The sequence below is a fragment of the Gamsiella multidivaricata genome (genome assembly GCF_025024155.1).
Source record: "Gamsiella multidivaricata strain RSA 2152 chromosome Unknown BC939scaffold_39, whole genome shotgun sequence".
In the NCBI taxonomy this organism is placed as follows: domain Eukaryota; kingdom Fungi; phylum Mortierellomycota; class Mortierellomycetes; order Mortierellales; family Mortierellaceae; genus Gamsiella; species Gamsiella multidivaricata.
Window position 1 is genome coordinate 1 of NW_026251747.1, and position 26,162 is coordinate 26,162.

Sequence of the window (26,162 nt, forward strand, 5' to 3'; positions counted from 1 at the left end):
CCAGGAGAAAGGGATGCACTGAAAGCTCAGGATTTGCTGCAGAAGAAAAGTAGGGAAGGGGAAGGATAGTAACGCTACAGACGCTGGTGTGCACAAGCTGAATGAGGAGCAATGGAGCGATGAGCGGCGGCAAGTAACGACCTGTGCCATAAAAAAAAAAAAAAAAGTAAACAAACACAAGCAGACAGTCACCAAAACGCGCTGTTGGCCCGTGCGTCCCATAGGTGACGCGAGTAAGACTTTCGCGCACGCCGATCTATTTGCTTTTCTACGACGCATTATGACACAAGGGGTTTTTAGGGAAAAAAGTGTGGTCTAGAAAAAATATATATTATGGCTCATTTTATGCTGTAATGCCCTTCCCCATCGCCTGTGCATGGATTCGGTACAAATGATGGCTGTGTTGCTGAGCCCTATTCATTGCAGCCCCTGGATGGTCTAGCATTCCTATAGGCACTTCTATTGCGACAGTACTCATACCAAATCCTGGATAGACAGACTTTGCTGACATTGCGAGTTCTGGGACTATCCTGTCCTGGCTCTGATCTGGTGTAATTGTGCTGTAATGCTGGTTCTGTTGCTGCTGTTGAAGTTGCAGCTGTTGCTTTTGGCTAGCGCTGTAAACACCAAAACGCTGAGGAGGTTGTTGTCGAATATCCACCTCTTGGTAGAATCGTACTATATTTCGGTAGTATTCCTGCTGCTGCTGCTGGAGTTTCTCGTGGCTCTTTCGGAACTCGATAATTATATTCTGATTATACATTCCTTTGTTGACTAGATCAGCCTGAGCACTTGCAGCTGCCATAGCTGCCTGGTGAGTATAATGGCTCCTTACATCCTTCGCCTCTACTGGAATGGCGCCGCTGTTACTTGTGTTGCCACGGGTAGTCATGTGTAGGAATCGAACTAAGATAGTCATGAACAAATGGTTCTCTGCGCGCGTTCCTTCCTCAAGACCGATGTGAGCGCCATGGACCGAGTATCGTCCTGCGCCTCCTGCCATGGAATGCAGAATCTTTTTGTCAAAGACTGTTGAGAATAGCGCTGGGGCGACTTGCTGCACCAATCCCGTAAGTGTCACCTTGTTCCAGAGCTGGTGATCCAGGACCTCCTGACAAAGATGTAAGACCTCCAATAAGATGACCCTGTTCATTTCGGGCAAAATTTGCAGGAACGCTGAAAGGTCGAAATGCTCGCGAGCCCACGCCATAGTGGTCTGCGAACCTCCTCTAAGAGACAAGGCAGGCATGGCTGGTAAAAGCGAATTAATGGGTGAGGGTGTTCGAGAAAGCTTCAGGGGGGTCGTGTTTGGGGTGGGAGATTGCTGACGGGCAGGGGATGATGGATTTGACAATGCTGGGGAGCGTGTAGGACCACCCCGCTTAAAGTACTGCCCCATGACGGCATAGGGGATGACAGGATTGGACATCTGGGACAGAAGATTCAGCATCAAGCCAGCAACGGTATCAATACGGAGGCATTGGATCGAATAGAGATCGCAGCGATGCTGGTCTGTTAAGAGGGAAATCATCGAAGAGATGACCTTCTTGGGAGACAGGTTGTGAAAGATCCTAGGATGATCAAGCCCTATGGTAGACAGCAGATGGACACAAAAGGCATGCTTTAATGTTTGATTGATTTGGGTAACCAAAAAAAAAAAAAAAAAAAAAAAAGTACGTGCATCGCGTAGAACTAGTAGTACTCATTCTACTTACCACGGCGACGGATCTCATCTGCACATCGGATGACTGTCCTATAGACAAATTCTGCACGAAGGCGCTGACCACCTGAAGGTACTATAAGACAAAAGTGGCAGTTCATGTCGTACATGGATATTTGATTAAGATACAAGAACAACCAGCATTACAGCGCAAAAAATAAATAAGATAAAGATGAACCGCGGCGTCTTACCAAAGACCCCAGTTGTCTCGAGATCAACCATCATCTCACTAGCTCTAATTCCACCCCTGCTATTCCATCGAGTGTTCTTGGACTGGCAAGGCAAGGGAGGTTGGCCACCAAGTTGTTGCTCGTGTTGAAGCAGAAGGCTTGATAGAGTCTTCAAGCGTTTTTTCTTACCCCCTGAGGTGGGCGAGGAAAGATTACTCAAGTTCGATGGAGGCGGTAGCAACGAAAAGTGATCCATACTTGCATTCCTACTGGAAGAGAGGGCGGATAAAGTCGGAACAGGTGACAGAAATGCCGATTGGTACTCTCTGCCATGTGTATCAGGGAGTTGGGGGTCGGAGATGTTTTCGAGCATTGCGATGGACTTGGAACGAGGATCGAAGGGATTCGAAACCGCGTCCCCTTTCATCGCTCTCTGCTCTTGGCTTTGGTCGGGAACCGAAGGCGTTTCTGCCTGCGAAGATTTCGCGTCCAAAGAGCGAAACGAGTGAGGTGACTGTTGGCGACTATGATCTGAGACCTGGAAGCTCGAAGCTACCGGTGCTTCTGATGAGCTGCTGGCGCCCTCGATCTCTTGTTTAGTAGTCGTGGGATAGGGCTGCTCCTGCTTATTGTTGCTCTGGTGACGCGTCTTGGAGCTCAGTATCTCGGTGCTCGGTCGCCGTGAGGATGGCGTGGTATCCAAGGGTTCAGTTAAGAACAAGGATATTGAGGAATCAGAAGACAGCGTTGGCGATGCGAGATTAGAGGTGATGGAGAAATAGCTGCTTGACGAGCTATCGCTATCATTGCTCATGGCATTACTCCTTTGGACAATTTCTCGTGTCAACTCATACACAATGTCGCTTTTGTTGTCGTGGGGCTGTTGGTTATGCTGCTGCTGTGCATCAATTTTGTTTGCATGGGTGGAGCTAGAACGCTTTCCCTTGATGGAAGAGAAACGCTTGAGAAAGGACGACATGCTCCGTGGTAATGTGATGTTTGCTGTCCGTTTTATAGTATATCGTTGATGCTGGATTGGATTAGACAAAAACGAATGCTGTTAGAATAAAAGAAAGCGAAATGAGGCAGAGAAGAGTGGCTGAATATGGCCCATAACCGGACCAATGCGAAGAAAACACACAGAAAGCGCTAGTACTTAGTCGACTTGAGGGACCGTAGGAATACAGTGACAATTTAAGGTGAGAAATGGTAAAAGAAAGTAGGATATGTTCGGTGATGATGATAAACTGAGGTCAAGAGGGAGTAAGTTGCACATGCACATGCATTTGTATGCTTTGGAAGGAGGGCGGAGAAAATACGCTAAAGGAGAGGAAAAGTAGTAACTGGTTTTCGGTTCCCTTGTATGCGTCTTTGAGTGTGTATGAGTGAAATTGGCGTGAGAGCATAATGAGTTGGAGAGTGCAACCACTCTTACTGTCATCTTCCTTTATAAAATCATCGTCAAATTAGTACCGGCAGTTAGAAGAGCAGTAGAAAGACAGGAGCAAACGACGCGAAGTGTATGAAAGGAAGCAATGATATAAAACATAAGTGCCCGTTGGTGCAAGAACCAGGAGGCGGTTTAAAGAAAACAAGGTCCCTGCAATCAGCTGTGGTGTAACATCCATGTGGCCCAGGATCATCAGCCATGCATAAAAACGAGAGACGAGGTGCTAGGGGTTTGAGGGTTCAGGGGACGCGACTTGAAGAGATTACCTGCATCATGATTGTGGGTTCAGTCCATGTCATCATTTGTAACATAAAGGTACATGTGCCAGCTCCCTGGACCCTTGTTTTCCTATCCTATTAGCTCTGTTCCTCTTTTAAATTGTCTTAATTGCAAAAAATACACATCTCTGTTGAACACATGTGGCAATGCGTGAAAGGAAGAATTCGAATGGGAGGCGTATGTAAATATGCGCCATCATGGTAGCAGTGGGGATGGTGATGAGGAAGTGACGGATTGGTGTGCATACAGATGCCCGCTAGTGCCGGCGCTAGTATAGGTATGATAGGCGCCTACATGGCGCTTAGATTTTTTTTAATGCGTTTGGAAGGGTGGAGAGGGAATTTGTTGAGCTGTTGTGGAATATTACCTTGGTTCTCCCCTTCGACGAAGGGGCTTGTAGATATGGGCTGTATTATTTATCGAAGTGAAGATTGTAGTGAGTAAACACAGCGGTAGTGATTGGTATCAATTGCTGAAGTAGTTAGATATTCATTCATGCATCGGGTGAGAAATTGAGATGAACAAACCACGGAGAGGGAAGACAACGTATTTAAAAGATGAGTGTAGACTCAAGAGAGGCGATATTACAGATGCAGATTGTAATGGATGTGAACACGGCAGGGATGTGGCGCAAAAATGTCGTAAATATGCTATAAAGTCGTGCAGTGTTTCTACATACGTTTTCTTAATAAAAAAGAGAAAGTACGTCTTCACCTTTGACCATTTATATTCTACTCATTGTCCAAAATCCATCGTTCTCCAGAGAGGGAGCGAGCAAAATAGAAAAGACGTGTCGCGTCTAGATCCCTGATAGAAACAGAGCCATGCCAAAAAACAACGATGCAGTAGCATAACAAACCGTGACCATTCCCACAACGCCATAAATAAAAGCAAACAAATTGAACCATCGCTCCAGATTCATGTACAGTGCATGGGAATAATAGCTCTAAAATCTTTTAAAATAAAACCAAGCAAGCGCCAGTTGACGTCCAGGAGCATAAAAGACTCGGCACTGCCCCCTTTGGACATTTGGGCAAAAAAGTTAGAAATCTCAAAAATATCGTATACCTTTGTATTGAATCTTGAGCATTGCAAATAAGCACATTGATACACATAGAACCTACAGATGCGGAGCGAAAAAATGTCAGCGAGGCGGGGCCAGCACAGAATGCGAGGGGTAGGGTGTGTGGAGATGAAGTATGGGTGCAGTCGATCCAGGACGTACGTGGGATGTGGGTAACCAGGCGTTTAATGCAGCTCACAGGTGAGCATTAAAACACCACGGATAAAACACACGCGAATAATCGCTGCCAATGTCGTTATCCCGCCCTACGATTATTTCCATCATGCATACATCTCAGCTGTTCGTAACAGGTATACCTTATGTTTCGTACAATCAACCATTCTTAAAAAATGTCGGGACGATACAGCAAAGCCAAGATAGAAGAGTCCCTCGATCTGAAAGACGTTTCTTGACCCCGAGAGATACCCAGATCTTGGGCTGAAAATGAAGTAAGACGCGGTAGCCCCTTATTATTATTATAGCTCGCGAAAGAAAACATAAAAAAACGATGGACCGAAGAGGTGACCGTGGGAGAATGAAAGCATTTAAACGAAGTGTGATTCAGATCAGGCTCATCATCGGCGCAGCATGATTGAAGCGTATTGCTCAAAAAAAAAAGAACTATCAATTCCTTTGTGGACCCTCGATATGTCCACGAATTCATCTTTGTAACACTCACATATTCACGCGTTCCTGGAAGGAAATACATACCGTTATACTTATCCAAAGAAGGGCCGTTGCCGAATCAGTGAAGTGTACGTCGTTGCTTTTCGCTCCTGTTAACTGGATTGATCGTAAGCAGACTGAGGTACAAGGAAAGGGTTAAAGTAGAGGTGAAGAATGGGACATGGTGGGGAAAGGCATTGCTTTTATACCTCTTCTCTTCATCACTGTGCTAAGACAGCAATACAGACGGATTTGAATATCGACACTGTTGCAGCCTTCTTTTCTGTTGGTATAAATCCGGAGCTCATTTCCTCACTCTCGGCTCTTTTTCTAGTTTCGAAGAGATGCTTATGCTCGAAAAATGGTCTGTATTACCCTCTCTGCTCCTAGTTGTTATTTCTCGCTTTTTTACTGACGAACCCAGCTGTTACAAGATTGACGAACGAACCACATGGAGGAATTAACATCCCATGCAACCTCCGGGGCACTTTTCATATCTGCAAGCAAACAGGTACAAAGAAGATTTTCAAGGTGCGCACCGGGGCTGCTGTACGTCCTTCGAGCCCCTATTCCTTTACATGACATATGACCCCACCGCCATACTATATTGTCTGCATACAATATCTAGCCCAATGGTCCAATCCCCTGGAGTCTGGGAACGCAAAAATAGAAAGACCCTACCCACCGAGATGCATTTTAAAACGGAGACAGTGGCTCTCTCCTTAAACAACTCCGGGTGGTTAAGCCCAACTAACGCACGGTTTGTACCCAGCTGCGCAATCTCCTACCACCATTCTTCCTCTTCACCTTGGTGTGCATTTTGACGGATACTCTTAAAGGCAGCGTTTGTTCTTTGTTATGTGTCACTATAATCTGTATAGTTTATAGCAAGGATGCAAAAGACGACGGTAATAGCTGCAAAGAGATAGAAAATATTCATGAAAGTGTATGAGCGTAGTATAGTGCTCATTGAAGGATCAGACCAACACAAATCGCTTCCCCTTTTCCCCGTTTTTTTTTTGTTTCCTGCGCATCTCGTTCCTGACCTGTATTATCCCGCGAACTCCTGAGCCAACGTCAACCTCCTATTTATTCTTGGATTTCTGGCTCCCTATGTTGCACAAACGGAAGGTGGACAGACGGAGAAGACGCAATGCGATTCTCATCTCAGGTAAACATAGCCATGATCATAGCGATGATACTCAGGCCCGTGGCCATGCTGGATGTCGTCCTAGACATCGCCAAGGTCTCAAACCGGCCAAGACCTATCGAAAGCTGCACCGGTATAATGTCAATGCCACCGGGCATAGGCTCTCCGGAGAGTCCTTCGTCGCCTAGCGACGCATTCGTCACATTAATCTTGGCCAAACCGATCCTGCTCGCTCCAGGCGTGAAGTCGTAAACGGCATACACTTGTCGAAGGAATGGATCCCCGAGGATGTACATTTCGTAATTCTCTAATGGCATCACCAACGACACACAGAGCGGAGACTCTCCACCAGCAATGGCCACGTAGTCCAGATAGGGAACCTCGTACTTGACTCCATTAAAAGAGATCCCAAAAGTCATGTTGCCCGTGCAGGGAAGCGTGTAGACTTGGTCCGTGGCAGAGTAGGCTGACCCAGGGATTTCGGCATGGAATGCCCGTGCAAACGATGTTGGGACCGCGATGAACGACGTGCCAGTGTCGAACAACCACGGCGACTTTGTATAGCCTACTACAGACGTCTCGCCCACGAAAGCATTGTCCGCATCGATATACCACATTCCCTCGCGGACACTCGGGGTGGTGGAGATTGGTACCTGATTGAGTGATCCTGTGAATTTTGTGCGATCGATCCCGCCAAAAAGAAAGGACCCACCTTGATTCTTCTTGAGGGTCGATGTCAAATAGACTGAGAACACGTTCATATCCAGCAATTTGCTCTTATAGATGGTCGCCAGTGGTGGAATCGCATTAAGGACGGGCGAACTAGGCATGAGACCCACCAGACCAGAGATTCCTGGTCCGTACGACGACAGATCGAGTCCGCTCCGCGTGACGTCTAAGATCTGCTGGTTCTTGATATCAAGCCCACCAATAGTGACCTTATCCGTCACGATAGGTCCACTGCCCCAGGTACCATCGCCGTACGAGATGTTGTAAGAGTAAAGGGTCTTTGCGCAGGAGATGCAGGTGTAATGGGCCATGTCGCTGCAGTGCAACCCCTGACACTTGTTCGAGGTGATCACAATCATATCGCTTCCCGTGTCAAAGATAACTTCGAAGGATTGCGGCGGGTCTCCTAGGATCATGGTTCCGGAGTAGCCCAGGTTCTTGGCGTTGGTGACGACCGAGTTTCCCAAGTACTTTGAGGTAAAGAGTTTGCTGCCTCCTTGTCCTAATACGCTCCTAGACGCGGCGTTGATAAATGGGTCAGACTGAATGACGGGCTTGGAGACCATGACCTCGAATGTTGCAGCGAGCGAGGGTGATGTGAGGGTTGCGTTGAAGATAAGGAATAGGAGGAGAAAGCCGTAACTTCTTGCTGCTGAGAGGGTTGAGATACGCTGTGGGACCAGTTGAGGATCCGTTGGCACGTCCGTGGTGGTATATAATTTCCTAGACGTCCTGTAGACGGGCCAAGGCTGTGATTGGGCCATAGCACTGGGTGGGACAAAGTGTGCTGTGCAGTCCAGACAAGGATTAGTCCAGTCGAGTCGTACACAAGAAAAAAAAAATGCCCGAGGGTGTGAAGGAAGGGATGCAGAGAAGAATTGAATGACTGAATGAAGAGAGAAGGAATGTGAATGAACGAATGGTGTGATGAGAGATTGCGATTACTGGTCGAGGGAGAGTATGAATACGAGCGAGAGGCAAGAAAGCGTCCTTCATGCCTTCATGTCTCTTGTCCAGCGATTTCGCATGATGAGCAGAATGAAATGATCACGAGTATGGATAACACTATGCAGTCAGACGCCAAGAAGCCATTGTGGTAGCGCAAGTACATTGACCTACTGCATGATCGATGTCAGCTTGGACCATATCGCCTGTGTTATTTTCGTCGCTCCACACTTTGTACAGCCCATATTCGAGCAGTGTCTCTTCAGTGTGTGGTGCTAATGCCGGGGTTCCAAGGATAAAGAAGCATGCGTCAGTTATAGAATAGTATTAAGTAGCCGTGGAGGGAGAGGGAGCGCACGAGAGCCATCCAGGCTTTTGCCTGGCTTCCGTACCTGGATACGACTTCGTCCGAGATGGCTCTTGCGTTTCAGCTTTACGCTATGTACCATCCCCTCCTTTCTGGATGTATGACCTACAGCTATTAAGTGGCCCATGGTCTATTCCATGGAGACCAAACAACGCCGAGTCATTCTCTCCCTTATCCAAGGGCCCGCCATTTATTGCCTCCATGCATACTGAGTGATCGCCCAAAAGGATCTTGTGTAGTCCATGACCGGCACTCTGTCGATTCACAAACAAAAATTCAGGAGTGCTTGTGTAACCACTAAAAATAAAGTTCGCGACGTCCTAGAAAAGTTTGGCTGACATGCTGGGATGCATATAAATCATGCGCTATTCCCATGCTCGTGAGTTATCAAGGAACCGGAACCGACAAAAGAGGTGACATACTGAAGCTAGTCCCTAATGATCTACGCAGGGGTCGAACCTGCAATCTCCTGATTCGTAGTCAGACGCCTTTCCATTGGGCCAGTAGACCGGTTGCTGGTTCTGAAATAACCAGGACTTTGGATAATTTTGTATTCACTTCCGACCTGGTGGTTTCGGTGGCTTGTCCGGGCCCCATGGCCTTTGGCGACCTTCTAGGCTGCCATCTTGTGGAACATGATCTGCGGGCGGGCGAGCCTGTGTGGTACAGTAGTATCACGCGAAGCTTCCAGAGAACAGTGCTGTGGATCCTAGTTTCGGATCCAGCTTGGTGCGGTTGTTTTTCGGCACGGGGGGCCGTGTATAAATTACCTTTCGGATCGCGGGCAGCAGGGGATTGGCACCCTCCTGAGAGAATGTTCTATTCTGCTCAGGTTCGCACGCCACCGTGGGCTACGAGGAGATTTTTCAGAACTGTCACTCGGATTTGCCAGAGCCGTTCTCCAGCACTAAGGTTACGGGGGGGACTATTGAGAGAGGAGACTAAATAATTTACTTCAGAAATCACTCGAGGGCCGCAGTAACATCGTAAGGAAGCCGTACATATATGCCGGATCGAAACATAAGTTGAATATTTGCCGAATCAAGTCACACAGGAGAGAGCCAGTCCAAAGGATCAAGATATCAAGTTAGCAGGAACAGGACGACCGAGGCAGGCTTGCGGGAAAATACGCGGGATTTATATGGCGCCTCCTACCATTGTTCGGGACAAACAGGAACATCCTGACCAGCGAGAAATAGTAACCCCCATAAAATAACCAATAAACCCTGGCAAAGATTGTCCATTGGAAAAAAAAAAAAAAAAAAAAAAAAAAAAAAAAAAAAAAAAAACTTGTGGAACATGATCTGCGGCAGCTACTCAAGCAGCAGACGACAATCAGGCGTCATCAGGCCTGGACAACCCAACGTCGTGTCAAGAGAGCGATACCAGATCTTGCCGACGTGGAGTGGCGGTCCACCCTTGCCCATGTCCACGACAAGCGCTCTGTGCACACGTTCTTCAGCAGTGCTGCTGATACGTCCCAGAGGACACATCATATTAAGAAGCTGCATGGTATGCTGCCTACCCTGAATACCATGAAGGCTCGCCACCCGAGTCTATATCCTGACCGTGTCTGCTGCGTCTGCGATGTTCAGGACGAAGACAACCATCACCTGTGGACGTGCAGTGCTACTAGAGATGTCCACAAGGCGATCTGGCGCGAAGGGCTACAGCAGATTGATAAGTGGGGACGAGCTGCAACGACCGCATACAACAAGAACAGCAAGAAGCAGCAAGAGCGTGATAGGATCCGCGCTGGAGCCGCCGCTGCTGCACCGAAACCCATTCGATGGGTTTGTCCTAACAACGAGACCCACATCCGAGGTCTATCCTGTATCGCCGGGACCCGATCAATGCTCAAAGGCGACGAGTATTATGACCGCTCTCCGGATCTGACCTGGAGCATCAGCGATTTATGCCGTGGCATCACACCCGTCAGCCTTATCAAGGAGTGGGGCAGTCTATTTACCTCGCCATCGTCGATTGCGCGCCAGGTCATTCACAAGTTCGTCGGCTTTATTGAGGAGAAAGCTACGGAGCTGATCTGGAAACCACGCTGCAAGGCCACCATTGCTCGAGAGCGAGAATGGGGGATCACAGCCAAGATGAAACGAACTCCATACAAGGGACCGAGAGGGGACTGGAGTGAAGGGTATGGATACATTAGCGACGATGACCAATGTCCGTGTGGTGCATTACTCGCTGACCATGTAAACGGGAGCTGCCCTGGCCCCCTGCTTGACCCAGACGCAGCGGATCGGACACTGCTGGATTGCCTGCAAGGGAGGAGGCGGTTGACAACCATGGAGGGGATGGGGAAGATACCCTTCTTGTAACAAGGTGTTTTCAGCTTTTAACACACTGATGAGGTGTGGCAATTGTTGCGCAGGCCCTAGGGGCAGGCCCGGGGAATGTGACCTGTCTTTTGGCGACTGTGGATCGGTTCCGCTTTGGTGGCGAGGACAGCGATAGTAGATCTTTGCTAGATAGTCTGATAGATTCGCAGAGTCAATTGACTCGAGAGACAAGTTGTTATATAAAAAAAAAAAGGCGACCTTATAGGGGGCAGGCCCGGGGAATGTGACCGTGCAACAGGCAGAACAGCAAAAGCGAGAACAGCGACAATTGGAAGAGGAGCGACAGCAGGAGGAGCAACGACGCCTGCGGGACATCGAGAGGCGGGATCGACACAAAGAACGACAAAGACGACGCCATTTATATCGTAGATATATGAATGGGGATGCAGAGGCGTGTATATACCACTTGCACGAGGATGCACACAAGGTGGTGGACAATATGACGACACCTGTTCGCCAACCATCGCCGGCAGTATCAGAGCGAGATTTATTTGGATTAGCGCTCCAGGTACCAACAATCCAGCAAATTCGGACAGCTAGGAGACGTTTGCAAACACATCAAAGGCTTCACTTCTGATCGGATGGGTCAGTGATTCACAACGGCACAGAGTAGGTCAGTGCAGTATTTGGAGTTGTCGTTTCTGTGGATGGTGGTCCCTACACAACGGCGTTCAGTGGACGGGTCGGGGGATACGCGTCGTCAACAATTGCAGAGATATGTGGGCTCTTGGCAACAATTCTTATCAGCCCAAGGGAAGAGAACGTCGACATCTACATCGACAATCTCACAGTTGTCAACAATTTCAAGGAGTTGGTGCAGCAGCGGGATTCAGCAACAGCAAGGCAGCATTTGAGATCTGCAGATGCACAGTGGTGGGCGATGGTACATTATGCCTTCTTGCAACAAGAACAAGGTATATCTGTGCATTGGATACGAGGATATGCTGGACACCGTGGCAACGAGGCTGCAGACACTGTTGCCAAGGCAGCACATGGGATCGATACAGGACTATGGAGGCTAGACGCAACGCAACACCATGATTTGAAATGCCACGCACAGTTTGCAACACACAGTGCAGACCTGGACTTGAGAAGGATACTGAAGCTGCAGTCCGCGGTGCGACACCATTATCAGTGGACATTGCAGCATCGAACGAGGACCTACATCAAGGATTGGCGGTCGGTAGCATGGGCGCCCACGCTACGGATCTTACACGATAACAACCCGCCAAAGCGCTTATACACCAGCCTGGAAGACTGTCGTTTACGTTCGCACAGGATCAAGAAGTTGCATGGAGATTTGCCGACATTGCAGGCGATGAAGAAACGACATCCAGATACCTACCAAACGGATATATGTCGTAGGTGCGAAAGGGAAGCAGAGACGAACGATCATCTTTGGCGTTGTTCAGCCACCTTATACGACCAGCGGCAGGAGTGGAGGGACGTGGTGGAGGAGGTGGAGTCGAATGGATATCGTGCATGGAGACAGGCAGTGCGAAAATGGGAACAGGAGAGAGAGGAGGCCGAACGCTATCTGGGAGTCAATGCAGTGGATTCAGGGGACGGCAGAAAGACGAGAGACATATCACGTTGCGGAAGGAGAGGCATCGAAGAGTGATGCGGATTGGGAGGTCAAGGAGTTATACCGAGGTTTGGTGCCAACGAGACTCATTGAGACCTGGAAGCAGCTATTTACCACCACCAAGTGGATTGCGACGATCATGGTGACAAAGTTCGTGAGCAGGATCGAAGAATTTGGCAGGACCAAGATATGGAACAAACGATGCGAGAACACTGTCGCCTGGGAAAAGTCAGTTAGAATCACATTCATGAGCAAACGCGCCGGAGGACGCAACGGTGATCGGGGACACCAACGTAGTGTTGGTGATTTCTCTGGTTTGAAAGGGAGACGGTTACTTGCAACGGAGATCCAGGAAGGTAAACGGACCGCGGATTATAGGGTGCTGCAGCATTGTTTGGGGCGAAGGAAGTTGTACATAATGGAGGGTTTATTCGGTTTAAAAACAACTATATTAACATTGGATCTGGACTAGGGGAAGTGTATCGCACAACAGGTCACGCAGGAGTTAGGTTAGACTAGCTATGCGACATGGGTTATGAATCTGACGCCTCAAGCCAACATAGTTGGTAGGGGGCGCGGCTCTGCCGTGCATGGAAGGCATCTATGGCTTCAAGGCCTTTGCGGACCATGCGTCTCGTGCTCATGTGGATTTATGTTAATAAAAAAAAAAAAGAGTGAGCAGCAGGATATTAGTCTTTTTGCATACTGCCATGACAACATCATTGAACATGATCTGCGCCAGCTACTCAAGCAGTAGACAACCATCCGACGGCACTAGGCCTGGACAACTCAGCATCGTGTCAAGAGAGCGATTTCAGACCTCGACGACGTCGAATGGCGATCGACCTTCGCTCTTGTTCATGACAGGCGATCTGTACATACATTTTACAGCAACGCCGCAGACACGCGTCGGAGAACGCACCCCATCAAGAAGCTACATGGTATGCTGCTCACTATGAACACCATGAAGGCTCGCCATCCTGACATCTACCCTGACCGTGTCTGCTGCGTCTGCAACATCCAGGACGAGGACAACGACCACCTGTGGACTTGCAGCGCCAATAGTGATGTCTGCAAACAGATCTGGCATGATGGTCTGCAGCAGATCGGCAAGTGGGACCGAGCTGAGACGGCAGCTTACAACAAGAAAAGCAAGAAGCAGCATGAGCACGAGATTGCTTGTAACAAGGCCCGTGCCGCTGCACCGAAACCCATCGTATAGACTTGTCCCAAGACATCGACCCATATCCAAGGACTGTCCTGCATCGGTGGGACTTAGTTGCTGCTCCTAGGTGACGACTTTATCGACCGCTCTCCGGATTTAACCTGGAGAATTAGCGATTGTACCGCGGGATCACACCCATCAGCCTAATCAAGGAGTGGGGTAGCCTATTCACCTCGCCACCTTTGATTGCGCGACAGGTCATCCACAAGTTTGTCAGCTTTATTGAGACGCAGGCTACGGTTCTGATCTGGAAACCACGCTGCAACGCGACCATTACTCGGGAAAGAGAGTGGGGAGTCACAGCCAAGACGAAACGCGCATCATACAAGGGCTCTCGAGGAGACTGGAGTGGGGGCAATGGATACATTTGCGACGCTGATCGCTGTCCGTGTGGTGCGTTGCTCGCCGACCATGCAAACGGGAGCTGCCCTGGCCCCGTACTCGACCCAGACGCAGCGGATCGGACGCTGCTGGACTGCCTGCAAGAGAGGAGGCGGCTGAAAACCATGGAGGGGATGGGAAAGATACCCTTTTTGTAACAAGGAGTTTTCAGCTTTTTAACACACTGATGAGGTGTGGCAATATTTTGCACAGGCCCTAGGAGCAGGTCCGGGGAATGTGACCTGTCTTTTGGAGACTGTGGATCGGCTCTACTTTGGTGGAAAGGACGACTGTAGTAGATCATTGCTAGTTAGGTCTGATAGACTCGTAGGACCAGTCGACTCGAGAGAGGATCCTATTTGAGCGCCGGGAGGCATAAAAAAACCCCAACGCGCTTGGCCGCGTCGTCGCTTTTAGATGATGGTTCATGGCATCCAAAAGCATATTGTAACAAAACACAACTTTATTTCTTCGTCTACATGCCGTATGCGAACTAGCTTGTGTATCGATTAAGTAAGTCCCTTAAAAGCTGTGCCGCCGCCTGTGCGTTCTCTAATACTGATGGCGCATAAGAAGGTGTCTTGGAACGCCTCAGTCCCGCGGACTCGGGAGTGTCAGTCTCCATCGACTGCATTGTTGCAGACGCCGTCGTTTGTTGCTTATCACCCTCAGCATTACCCTCGTCGTCGCTGTCGCTTCCATCCCATCGATATAGGCCTACGACAGTAATTCCCAGTCTTGAAGCTGCTGTCTCTGGCAACTGTGCAAGTCCTTCCATCCGCTCTATCGATGGCTGTCTCGACAAGCCTTGAGATGACAGCAAGGGCTCAAAACCAGGCATCCGACCTGGGCCTGCGGCGCTAGGAGGCGAGTTTGGCACCGTTAGCGACTGAACAGCAGATCCGTAGACAAGTTTGAGCTCCAGTTCCAGCAGTTTCTGGAATTTAGGTCCTATCCCGTAGAGCATGTACCCGTATTGGTCCACAGCCCACTGCAACATTTCAATTATCGCGACAGCACGTTCTATTGCCTGCAGGATCCTGTCGCATTCGTTGGAGAGCTCTGTGTTGCTGCTGAGTGGAGGTGGCGATATAGATGCAAAAGCTGCTGATACTGATGAAGAGCCTTCTGACGCTGGTGTAGCTTCATTATGTGCGACTCTAATACCGATATTGGCTGCTGTGAACCCGAGATTTGCATGAGAGTTCTGCGCATCATCCTGCCCAACTAAGCTCTGTTCTGCAGGAGTAGCAGCCAAGATGCCGACTTGGTTTGCGTAGTTTAGTCGAGTATCGAGGTATTGCTCGCGTGACGAAGGGACCCTCCGTTCAATATTGTCGTCCGTATCCGTGTCCGTGTCCGTCGCTGTATTGGTATCTGTGTCCGTGTCGGTGAAGAGTAAGCCAGATCGTGGGCCCCGCGAAAACGATGACATGGAAGAGGATTGAGAAATCGATGGCGTGTAGCTGAATGCTCTCCCAGAGTTTAACAACATCCTCCGCACCTGCTCCTTGGTTTTTGCCAACACTCCTGCCGGGGCATCCCCACCCTTTCGAATCCAATCCAACAGACCGTGATTGCCGCCTGCAGTCGTCATACTGCCCGCCATTAACTGCTCCCCCAACCTGCCGCCTCTGCCTGTTGTAGCGAATCCTCGTTTGCCAACCCCGGCATGGCTGTGGTGACATCCAGTGAGCTGCCAGCACATCACCGCCTGGTAGAGAAGATCCTTCAGTTCGACCATTAACTCTCCAAGCCTTGAGGCATACTTAGTCCTGGCTGCATTGCTCTTCACATCACGATCCTGAAAGGGTATCTTGGCCATGGATTCTCGGAAAAGCCGCATTCTGCCTTGCTGGTCGTACTGGCAGTGATGTAGAACAAAGAACTGGAGCGTACTCGAATTGAGCAGAGTAAGAAAGTACATCAACGGCGGGCTCTGCTTGGCATCGTAATGGTGCGAAAGCACATTCATCGTCAGATAAATGCACTGGTTCGTCACTGCCAAAGAGTTGTTGTCGAGAAAAAAACGTTGACGTGGCTGTGTCTTTGAAAAGTAGCCGTAGTTGATAGGATGGATGATCTTTTCTGGGACATCAGACCTGTGCAATGGCATGCAATGTACAGAGGCAAAATGAATTCGAGCTCAAGGTAAAAAAAAAAAAAAAGAGACCTTCCTGATAACTTACCCGCATTGATTGGTAGAACAGTAAGCAACGCCTTCATCGTCGGCATTCTGCTGCTTGCCGGTCGGAGTCACCTTCTTCTTCTTCGACGCAAGTCCTGGTTGAAAATGACTCCTCACATCCTTCAAATAGCTCCACAGTGCCAGCGAGCCCTCAACGCCCTGCTCCACCTGCTGCTTCAGTACCTTGACTGACTCTCTGTCCACCATGCAAAGCGCATATAGTCGTCGGGGGTCTGGTTTCGGGACGATGTAGGACTCTGCTGGTGACCCCTCCTTCTTGCTCAGTCTCAGACGATCCCGACTCTGCCAGAATAGTCCCTCCTTATGTATGACCTTGCTGGAGGCGCCAAGAGCGCTTTCTTCTGGAGAATTCTTGCCATTCCAGTACATCGCTGGTCGGAACCATCGATCAACCATAGCACTTCCGAAGTTCACACGTGCATACTCCATTCGAGCCACGAGGCCGTATACAGGGTTGGTGTTGGGACCTCGGTGCCACAAAAGGGGTTCCGGAGCGCTCAAGCGATTTATCTTCTTTGTGCCAGCGGAGCAAATGCCACCCAGATCTTGAGTGAGCGCCAGCAGATAGGCCGTCAGCCCTGAGGATGGCATCATGGGTGCGAAGGAATATGTGCGTGTTGAGGCAGTTGTCGTTGCTATTGAGCTGCTTACGCCTACTCCAGCCGCCGGAGATGTCGAAAGGGGGGCGGTAATGGAGGCACTTAGCTCTTGGCGACTCTTGAGCGACGCCATGATGCTGAGATCATTTCCAGACCCAAGGTGACTCTCTAGGTTAAAGTCCATGTAATCCTGCAAGATGCCTGCCAACGGTCTGTGATGGTCAGTATGCCGTAGAAATGCTGTGCAATGCTCTTGAAGAACCCTTCCTCTTCTAGAAGGATCGGAGTGAGAAGGTCCAAGTGCGCGGATCTTGAAGACAAGTGAATCCGTCTGGACCTTTGAAAAAACTTTGAAGGGTTCGAACTGGAAGAACTCATCCATCAGACAGCTCTCGAAGAGCCAGGCACTGTACGAAAAGATTAGTGATCATTCATAGTGGTTGTGCACGCTTTCAGAAAGATGAATCCGCATAGTCCAACGGTGTCCTACCGCAATTTGGCTGCAAACTCCAATGTAAGCCATTGACTCGCTTGTATAGAGAAAAAGAAGAAGAGAGAGAAGGAGGGCATCTCAGCGCTTTTGCTGTTGACCACGCACAATCGGTGAGAATGATAGCGTTCGCAACGGCTTACCTGTGATCATGCAAGAAACTCCTGTATAGGGCTTCACCCTCTGAGCAGCAAACCAGATAAAGTACCCATACACTTGCATCATTCCTTTGGCGCCGGATCTCAATTGGATCGATGATTTTTCTGTCACCAAGGATGCAAAAGAACCAGTACTGGTACTTGATCCGGGTGTAGCCACCTCCAATTCTGATTCGTTCGCACCTTCATCATTTCCTGTTTCCATCGTTGGTAGGCCTCCTTCTTCAGCGAATGTACCTGGGTTATCGACGCTTCCTTTGCTGATCAATGTCGTCTTCTGCAGCTTAGACAACCCAACATTAGTAGCAGTGGCAACTGTGCCTCCGAAACTCGAACCCAAAATGCTCCAGTCATATACCTCCGGATCTGGTGCACTGAAGGTACCGGTCTTACGAATTATGTAGGGTGGATTGGTGACGATAAAGTCGAACTGAAGCTGCTCCGCATTTCTGAGTTGCAGAATGCAGTTACGCTCCCATACCGTCTCCGGATCATCTCCATTCGGGATCGTCAACTGAAGGGTATCGTTCCTGAAGAGATGAAGTCGAGGGAGCTTGATTTCCTGCGTTTGTCTAGACTCAATGCTCAGTCCCGCACCATCCTGTAGTGCAACTCGCTTGTTCGCCTGTGATAACTCCTGAACGCGCTGAACAAGGGGTATAAGAGCAGCGAGGATACCACAACGTGCCATCCAGAACGCGAAACCATCCAGTTCGATCCCCCATACGTGCTCACATATTTGGCGAAGCAACAACCTTGAGGCAACTTTTGAGTTCCATATGATTCCGCCATGACCGTATTGCGCCTCCTGAATCAGCATGCGGACATAACACGAAAGAAACGTTGACACACCTAAACACGGATCGAGTGCTGTAGGGATCAAGGGTATCGATGGCTCCTGTTTGTGGAGGCCTCTGAACCCTGTGTAGATGTCGTGCCTCTCTGCAATAACGTCTGTATGATTCAGGCTGATAAATTCCACAAATCTGTTCAACAAGCTTCCTAGTCCCTTAACCGTCCTCTTCCACATAAATTCAACTACTCCAGGCGGGGTATAGAACTGTCCGTGGTCTTTCTGGTGCTCCTTGACCATGATGGAGAGAACGTGCGTTGTGTAGAGTTCGTTCAGGAGGACATCGAAATGGGTTGTGCCCAATTGCTGGACTGAAATGGCCCCTCCTTCCCTGAATAGTGGCCCGCCTGGATCAGAGGCGAATAGATGAAAATGCCATGCGAACAAGCCGACCTGCTTCATCGGCTCCATCTTTGTCTCTTCATTGTATCGGCTGTGCTGGAACTCCCCTGCTAATGCCTCGCCAATCGGCTTGAGAAAATTATCCATATCATCAAACAGCGCCAAAAACTCCCCCAAAAGATCACTGCCCGGGCCTTTGCTTCGACGGGCGTCGTCGACCATGTCCATGCCAGTATCCAAACCCTGCTCCAACCCACGGCATAGTTTTTCGTCCTGATGTTGAGGTTCAAGCGCGTTGGGCTTGAGTAGCGTCTGCATGAGCCAACACACGACACTCACAAAGGCCGTCATCAGTGCAAGGAACTCGACCGTTGATTGATATATCTCCGCCGCTGCGTCCTGTTCCGCGGCCAATGCTCCTGTAGCAGTGCTGGTGGCTGCGAATCGCATCGCTTCGGTATCCAGAGTACTCTCTGTGTCCGCGTTGCCAGGATAAGCCATTGATTTGGAGAGCTGTGAAGGAGGAAGAGGTGATGATCGCTGTCGATTTGTATTCAGGTTCAACCTATCTGATCTGGCTGTTACTTCCACTTCCTTCATTGCTGACAACGGAGCTGTGCCTGCTACTGGCGCCGCTATGGACATGAGTTCCCGGAGATGCGCCAACGACTGAAGAAAGGTCGGCCGAAAGGTCATTGGCTGTTGTTGAGATGAATTATCTCGCGTGGCAAGAGCACTGTGTGACATCAGCATCCCGTTAAGTAGCTCCAGAAGCACGCGCTCGAGATTAGGATCGCCCCCTTTGATATCCAAAAAAAGGTATAAAGTATTGTTAGTTTGGACAACAAAAACGGTACATTCATGCATTATTAAATAATCTTTTGTGGCATTATGCATTGTACCTTTTCTGGAATGAATAAACGAATCGAGTAGCTTTCTGACGTGCAGCTTTGTTGAGATCAACAGTCGCCCCAGCTGAATGCCAATAGTTCCCGCTGCGTCTTGGCTCGTATTTGGCCCAGTACGGCTGGTCCCCTCTTTGATCGGGAACTCGTTTGAGTCCCGCCGCTTGGCAACTGCTGGTCTACGTGCACCGTGGGAAAGCGGGGGGGAAGATGGATCCGAGGAAGAGGAATTGGGAAGGGTATTCGAGGAAGAAGATGACAATCCTGACACGGGAGAATAGAAACGGCGTATGTATGAGCTGTCGCCCGTACGTTGCTGTATGGATTGAGCTCGAAAGTGAGGCATAGGAATTGAGTGTGTTATTCTGGAGCGAGCAGGGAAGGAGTAACTTTTTGATATGGGAGTTGGCACGTGCGCAGTGTCTGACAAGCACTCTTGAGCATGGCGGCCATGTCTTTGCTGGTGTGCTTGTTGTTGTTGCTGTTGATACTGTCGCTGTCCCTCGAGGCTTGCTCCCTGCAATTGCAATGACACGTCATGTTGTTGCTGCTCCAAATGATGAATGTCTGCACTGAGAAAAGTCATATTTGGCGGGGGCGACAATATAAACGGTCTCTTGTTTGCACCAGATGTCTTAACCCCTGTTATGGATGGCAGATTGTCGTGTCTCGGAGCAGAAGGCTCGAATGCTCCAGAAGAGAAGCTGTCATGACGAAGGTTCGAGTCCTGAGACAACGGCGGCTGGAGCTGATTGAGACGTTGTTGCGCATGTCCAGTGAAGGTCTGAATTTGGGTTCGGGGGTGAAATTGGTTGCCACCACCATCTTCATCCATACTAACGTCAGATGGCGGCAATCTTGTGTAAGCAAACGGCGGCAAAGCGGGCATGGATTGATCGTAAGCGTGTCTCTGGGGTACAGGCAGAGTCGATCTTCCAAGATCATGACTACTGCTACTGCGACCGCTCCCAAACCCAGTAATATGGCTCGCTCGACCCCTCTTTCTTCTTGGGATGGAATCAAGGTCCGGACTCTGGTGGGGATAGCATATGGATGAGCGTACATCGCCTTCAGAAGGGACGACAGTAATTGGGCGAGGAAGCGGAGGAGGGGGGAAAGGAGAAGAAGTGGCAGAAAAAGCGGATGTGGACACTGAGGAGAGGGTTTTCGCACGATGCCGTCGAAACGCCAAAGACTGCCCCGAAGGAGATTGGAGGGTCGATGTGGGTTGTGAGAAGAATGAGGGTGGTAGGGCTGGGGAGGATTGTGGAAGTGCAAGTGAAGATAATGTGGGTAAGGTTGGTGGTACGGATGCTTGCGATATCATTTCGTGTCGGCGGGCAAAGGACGGATTGACGTTATGAGTATGGCTAGGGGCATTGAACGGACGACCCCTTTGCCTGCTGTAATCTTCTAGTGCACTTGATGAGCTCAAGTATTGCTGATTCTGGTGGTGATACTGATGCTGTTGCTGTTGTTCCTGTCCTTGGCCCTGCATCTGCTCCTCCTGTGGATGTAGCTCTCTGCGACACTGCATGGATCTCTGGTGAGCGCGTTCATTTGAGCGCATCCTGCTGTGGCCCTGGCGCGAATGTTCTTGCACAGAATGTCGAGGCAACTGACTGTCCTGCAGCCAATCAGTATGAGCGCGGCGATGGTTCTCCTGGCTGAGACTAAGGTGGCTGTATGCATCCGAAAGCTGTGCTCCTTGACGCAGATAATGACCATGTTCGCTCTGAATCTGTTGCAGGCGTGGACTATGATGGTGGGGGCTGCTGGGACGCTCGTAGTGATTATTATTTTGTTGCTGCTCCTGCTGCTGCTGCTGTTGTTGCTGCTGTCGTTGTTGTTGTTGTTGTTGTTGTTGTTGTTGTTGTTGTTGTTGTAACATCAGATGGGTGCTATGATGTACAAGGTATTGATGATGCTGCTGGGAAAGGTTCTGAGGGTGGTGTTCATAAGGAGAAGAGTGATACTGCGGTGCGGAGGAAGAGTAAGTCAACGAAGCCTGTAAGTGCTGTGCATGATGTGGCCGTTGATCTGGGATCGACTGCTGTCCTGGAGAGAGAGTTTGGGGGTGCGGTGGTTGTATTACACCCTGGTCATACACCGGCCTGGGATAGGTTCTCACTTGGTTCTCCTCTCTCCATTCAACCTTGTTGTGGTGTGATGGATTGTAATATGGATTCATTTTTGATAATTCCGAGATCAGTTAAAGCACATTTCTGAGTACGGAAATCAACTAAAAGATGTTCAAAGATACACACACGAAAAAAAAAAAAAAAAAAAAAAAAAAAAAAGACAAGACAAGGCAAGAGTAAAGAAGGAGCAGCAGAGATGGGAACGGTAAGGATTGTGCGGTTGAATGCAAAAATAAAAGTAAGCAGAAGCGAGCAAAACAGAATAATGCCTTGAGGGCAAGGTGAGAGTGGAAGGGAGGAAAGAGAAGATTCACTGGTGGTTGAGTAAAATATTAATCAAAGACTTTTGTACAAAAACAGAAAAAAAACAGATTCAAGCTGTCAACAGAGGATGATAAGGAAGGCAAAGAGCAAGAGGCAAAAGAGAACAAAATAAGCAAAGACAAGAGGCAAGGGCCCTTCTACGCATTTTCTCCCTTGCATTCAAATGCTCGTCTTTGTAGCCCCCCTCACTGCATGGTCCATTCAGTTTGCCTCAATGCGCCCACCCTCCTCTTCATTTTGAGGTTGCCGCTCGTCTTTACATCGTATTTACTCTGTTTCATTTTCAACGGATTATTCTCTTCTTTTTTTTTCTTACCCATCCTTGTATCTCCGCCCTCATGGTGTTTCACCTCATGGTGTTCCACCTCAATGGACGACCCAGGAAATCGTCAAGGACGTCCTCAATTGAAAGGATTGATGATATCAGTCATGTATGCTCCATATAGTTGTATGCGAGGGCTGTGTCCTCAGGGATGAGCAAGTGCACTTTGTGCGACCAAGCCTTCCACCCTGCGTCAACACAACTCCCAAAGTCCGGAGACTAAACCAATGGAATGGGGAATGAAAAGAGAGCTAGACAAAGGATTCAGAATGCAAACAGCTAAACTGGGCACAATCCAATTGGTATTCCCGCCTGCAGAGAAGACAAGAAAAGTCAAAGACAGCACTCATGGGAGTGGAATGCAGAATGCGATCCGCTTGGCGAAGCAGGTGGCCAACGCAATACAACACAGGACACTATTCGATGTGCATGAGGAAGAGTAGGGGGAGATTTGGCTCATGCTAGACCAATTCCTCTTCTATTCCTGGCCTACGTTAGTATCCAGTTTGCCCGTCTCTCCTGTCTGTCCTGTCTATCCTTTCTGTCCTTTCTGTAGTGGCGGGACACTCCGGCGACAGTTGGATCTTTTTTTGGGCGGCAAAAAAAGGATAAGAATGAACACGCGGAGTATAGGCAAGCACAAACCCTCTTTTTTTCCTTGCTCCTCCATTGTTTGGTTCATTTCCCATACACTCCTGAACCCTATTATTCCTTTATTCACTCCACATTACCATCGTGAACACGCAACCGTCGTATTTTTTATGGCCCTTAGTTCAACCGTGCTTCATGTATTTTTTTCCCTAATTTCTAGTTGTGTCATTGACATGCATGCCTTACGTTCACATTAATGTAATGAGCAAATATCCTCATTGAGTGGCCGTCTAGAGCTTTGAGAACTAGATTACCAAAGAGAAATCTTCTTTCCGGATCCCGACCGTGAAGCTTGCTGCAACCAGGAACTGTACTTTGTCAAACGAGTGAGTGATGGCATAATCGAGCTGCATTACCACTGGCCCCTTTGGACCGGAGTCCAGACTTTTGAAGCTGCTCGCACTCTCTTCTAATCGGCTGTAGAAAGGCCTTTTACTTTATTGCTTCATCGTAAGACAGGTAATCCACACAGCAGTTAGTCTATCTACAAATTTGCAGTAATACTGCTTTTCGACGTTCTAATGTAATAAACACTTTCAACCACACCCAGACTTTTTTTTTTTGATAACAAGCGAACCCCTCCCCCTGGGTTAAGAGATCGTAGATGAATCACAGGAATAAAAAGCCCTGTATTTGCTCATATCCCCCTGAATATTGCTGTGAATGATAGGCAACTGAGTAGACCGAATAAAATGTCCTTCCGACCCCAGAAGGGGGTTTTTTTATTATTAACAAGGATCCTCAATGACATGGGATTTGTAGTCCACAGAGGCTGTGCCCCATAACGTCTTCTACAAGCAGCATAGCTATATCCATCCCGGCCTACACCGACACAGATATCCTGGTTTCATAATCGCTGACCGCATGAGCAAGTACTACACGTGTCTTGCTCGCTACGCGACCTATTGCGCCTGTGGCATCTTTTAGTCTGATCCCTGCGCTTTTAGAAATGTCAGCCTTCCCATTCTCTCCATCACGTTTAACCTCAAACGACCCTGGTACTAACTCAGCAAGCGTTCGTCCGCCGTCCTTGATTGCTGTTGCGTGCTCAATACTAATCCCTACCGTTGAGATTGTCCAGAGGCAACCCCGCGACTACATGTGCCGCCTGCTACACCGGGGGTCCCACGCCTGGCATCTCCCTTAACACGTTTGTCCACCGCAGCTATGCCTAAGGTCTTCTTCCATTTGACAGTAGCATCACATCTCACATTCTAGACTTTTGTCCTCCCAACGTCCTCCGCCGCATCCACGAACTTCACCATAATTGCTGCAATTTTTTTTTTAAAAAAATTTGCCACCATTTTTCAGGGCACCGTAGTGCTCACGTGATGCACGTGACAATTATAAAATATATGGACATATATTATACCTAGAAAGCTAAGACGGAAATAGTTGCGGACTGTGTAGTATAGTGGTCCAGTACCCAGGACTTTGAATCCTGTAACCCGAGTTCGACCCTCGGCACGGTCTAATTTTTGCTGCTCGCAGATGCGCATAACAGATTTTTTTTTTTTGTTGACGGAGGGTTCTTTTCATTGTCATCGAGAAAGGTACTTTTGAGGATCGCGCGGGATGGATGGCGAACAGCGCGAGATACCAAGATTGGGGACATTATGAAAAATTGGTTTTATTGCGAGTGAAGGGCGGGTACGCAGCACCTTTCTTTCGCTCCACCGGCCGATACATCATTCGCGACCCTCATAGAAGCTCGCAGTCTGCATGGATTTGACGCAGGAAAAGGACCAATCACTCGTGGTTGTTAAACGTTATCTGGTTTGAGTAGAAAGATGGGGCCAAGAAGCCTGCGTTCGCAGTAGTCCGGTCAAGCTCAAGGACGAGGAGGACCTTTACCAAGTACCACGTATGGTCGAGCATCCGTGAGCTCTCGGCTATCATCAGGCAGATCGACTTCAAATATGAATGAGATGGTTAACGCAAATACGCCATATTCTGTCAGATATTTCAACAGTATGCTGAGAACCGCATACCTGAGCCTTGTATACTCATCTGTCAGTCCATATCGGGAAAACGTACTCTGCCCTCTGCTTCGCTCTTCTCTCCAGAGTCTCCATTTTCCTCATCATTGTCGACAAAGAAACAGAAAGTCCAGCGATTTCAAGCCTTTTCGCGTTAGCAACACCTCAAACTGTAGCGACAACAGCAGTTATAGTTACCATGGATGGGCACAGAAAAAGGAGATTTCTTCCTGGCACTCCTGGGTGGCTATCTTCATCATCCTAGATAAAGGTTTAGGCACCTGTGCCGAACGGGCGTTCAGGTCCAGATCGCAGTTTCTTAATACTGGTACACTGTCTAATTTCTGTTTATAGGTATATGTAAGAGACCATGGAGGAAGAGTTGGGATCGTTGACTGATCAAGGGTTAACATGTTGGCTACGTTTATCGGCCGGCGACGTCGAGCTCCAGACATACAAGTCAGAGCTTTATACCGATTTCTCTTGCATACAGTGTGCTTGGACACGGAAGTGAAAACATACTTTATTGCAGCGAAAGGATATTCTGAGGTGAAGAAGGCATGGCAGCTGATCCTTTACGATGCCTAACATCATCTCAGCTAGTTTATATGGGCGTAGAAGACGTGCTCAGTTCTCTATTCAGGACCAAAACATCGCGTTGAATATAATCAAAATTGCAGACAGGACTTCCGCACATTAAAAGTGCTCCACTGAAGGGTGTAAGGATTGCGACAGAGGTCTTAAACATTGCTATAGGCACCATTACAGGTAATGCAAAGGCGAAAGAAGCAAAGGCAAGAAGTCGATCGGTCCGCGCTTTATTTGTTAAAAGTTTCTACTGTTGTTTAATCGAGCGCACTTAGGATGTCCTCGTAAGCAGGACCACCTATCAAAAAATAGGGAATGCTGATTCTTTCCATCACTAAAAATGAATCCAAGCTTGCAGCAGTCGTTACTTCCCCAGCAAGTGCATCTTTATGTTCAATGAACGGTGTTTTCACCTGCGTCTGTGTCATGGCCTAATGATAACCTGAGGCCATTACCCCGACGTTCATTGATGCGACGCATAAACAGTGAATAACGCACGAACAGACACCCCTAG

At 48.8% G+C, this 26,162-nt stretch overlaps 5 protein-coding genes and 2 non-coding genes across 7 annotated transcripts; 2 read left to right on the plus strand and 5 right to left on the minus strand.

The window, feature by feature from the left end:
- Nucleotides 1-343: 343 nt before the first annotated feature.
- BC939DRAFT_503827 (uncharacterized protein) lies at nt 344-2,869 on the minus strand (the record flags this gene model as incomplete). The annotated part of the gene is made up of 3 exons (XM_051560445.1): nt 344-1,587; nt 1,716-1,796; nt 1,912-2,869. 3 exons carry the CDS (start codon nt 2,867-2,869, stop codon nt 344-346), a joined length of 2,283 nt encoding a protein of 760 aa, XP_051411388.1.
- A 3,505-nt stretch (nt 2,870-6,374) lies between these two features.
- On the minus strand, nt 6,375-8,447 carry BC939DRAFT_453790 (aspartic peptidase domain-containing protein). The gene has a single exon (XM_051555978.1). The coding sequence runs from the start codon at nt 7,989-7,991 to the stop codon at nt 6,516-6,518; it is 1,476 nt and encodes a 491-aa protein (XP_051411389.1). The 5' UTR covers nt 7,992-8,447; the 3' UTR covers nt 6,375-6,515.
- Nucleotides 8,448-8,977: 530 nt separating this feature from the next.
- BC939DRAFT_t113 lies at nt 8,978-9,049 on the minus strand. The gene has a single exon. It is a non-coding gene; the product is annotated as a tRNA-Arg (tRNA).
- Nucleotides 9,050-9,134: 85 nt separating this feature from the next.
- BC939DRAFT_453792 (uncharacterized protein) lies at nt 9,135-9,737 on the plus strand (the record flags this gene model as incomplete). Its single annotated transcript, XM_051555979.1, has 2 exons — nt 9,135-9,451; nt 9,599-9,737. Coding segments are annotated over 2 exons (456 nt in total), but the record flags the coding sequence as incomplete, so codon positions are not given.
- A 4,819-nt stretch (nt 9,738-14,556) lies between these two features.
- On the minus strand, nt 14,557-15,584 carry BC939DRAFT_453809 (uncharacterized protein; the record flags this gene model as incomplete). The annotated part of the gene is made up of 1 exon (XM_051555980.1): nt 14,557-15,584. A coding segment is annotated over one exon (1,004 nt), but the record flags the coding sequence as incomplete, so codon positions are not given.
- Nucleotides 15,585-16,089: 505 nt separating this feature from the next.
- BC939DRAFT_398006 (uncharacterized protein) lies at nt 16,090-18,234 on the minus strand (the record flags this gene model as incomplete). The annotated part of the gene is made up of 7 exons (XM_051552399.1): nt 16,090-16,189; nt 16,277-16,350; nt 16,393-16,942; nt 17,051-17,302; nt 17,386-17,425; nt 17,529-17,612; nt 17,874-18,234. Coding segments are annotated over 7 exons (1,461 nt in total), but the record flags the coding sequence as incomplete, so codon positions are not given.
- A 6,247-nt stretch (nt 18,235-24,481) lies between these two features.
- BC939DRAFT_t112 lies at nt 24,482-24,554 on the plus strand. Its single transcript has one exon. It is a non-coding gene; the product is annotated as a tRNA-Gln (tRNA).
- The last annotated feature ends 1,608 nt before the right edge of the window (nt 24,555-26,162 follow it).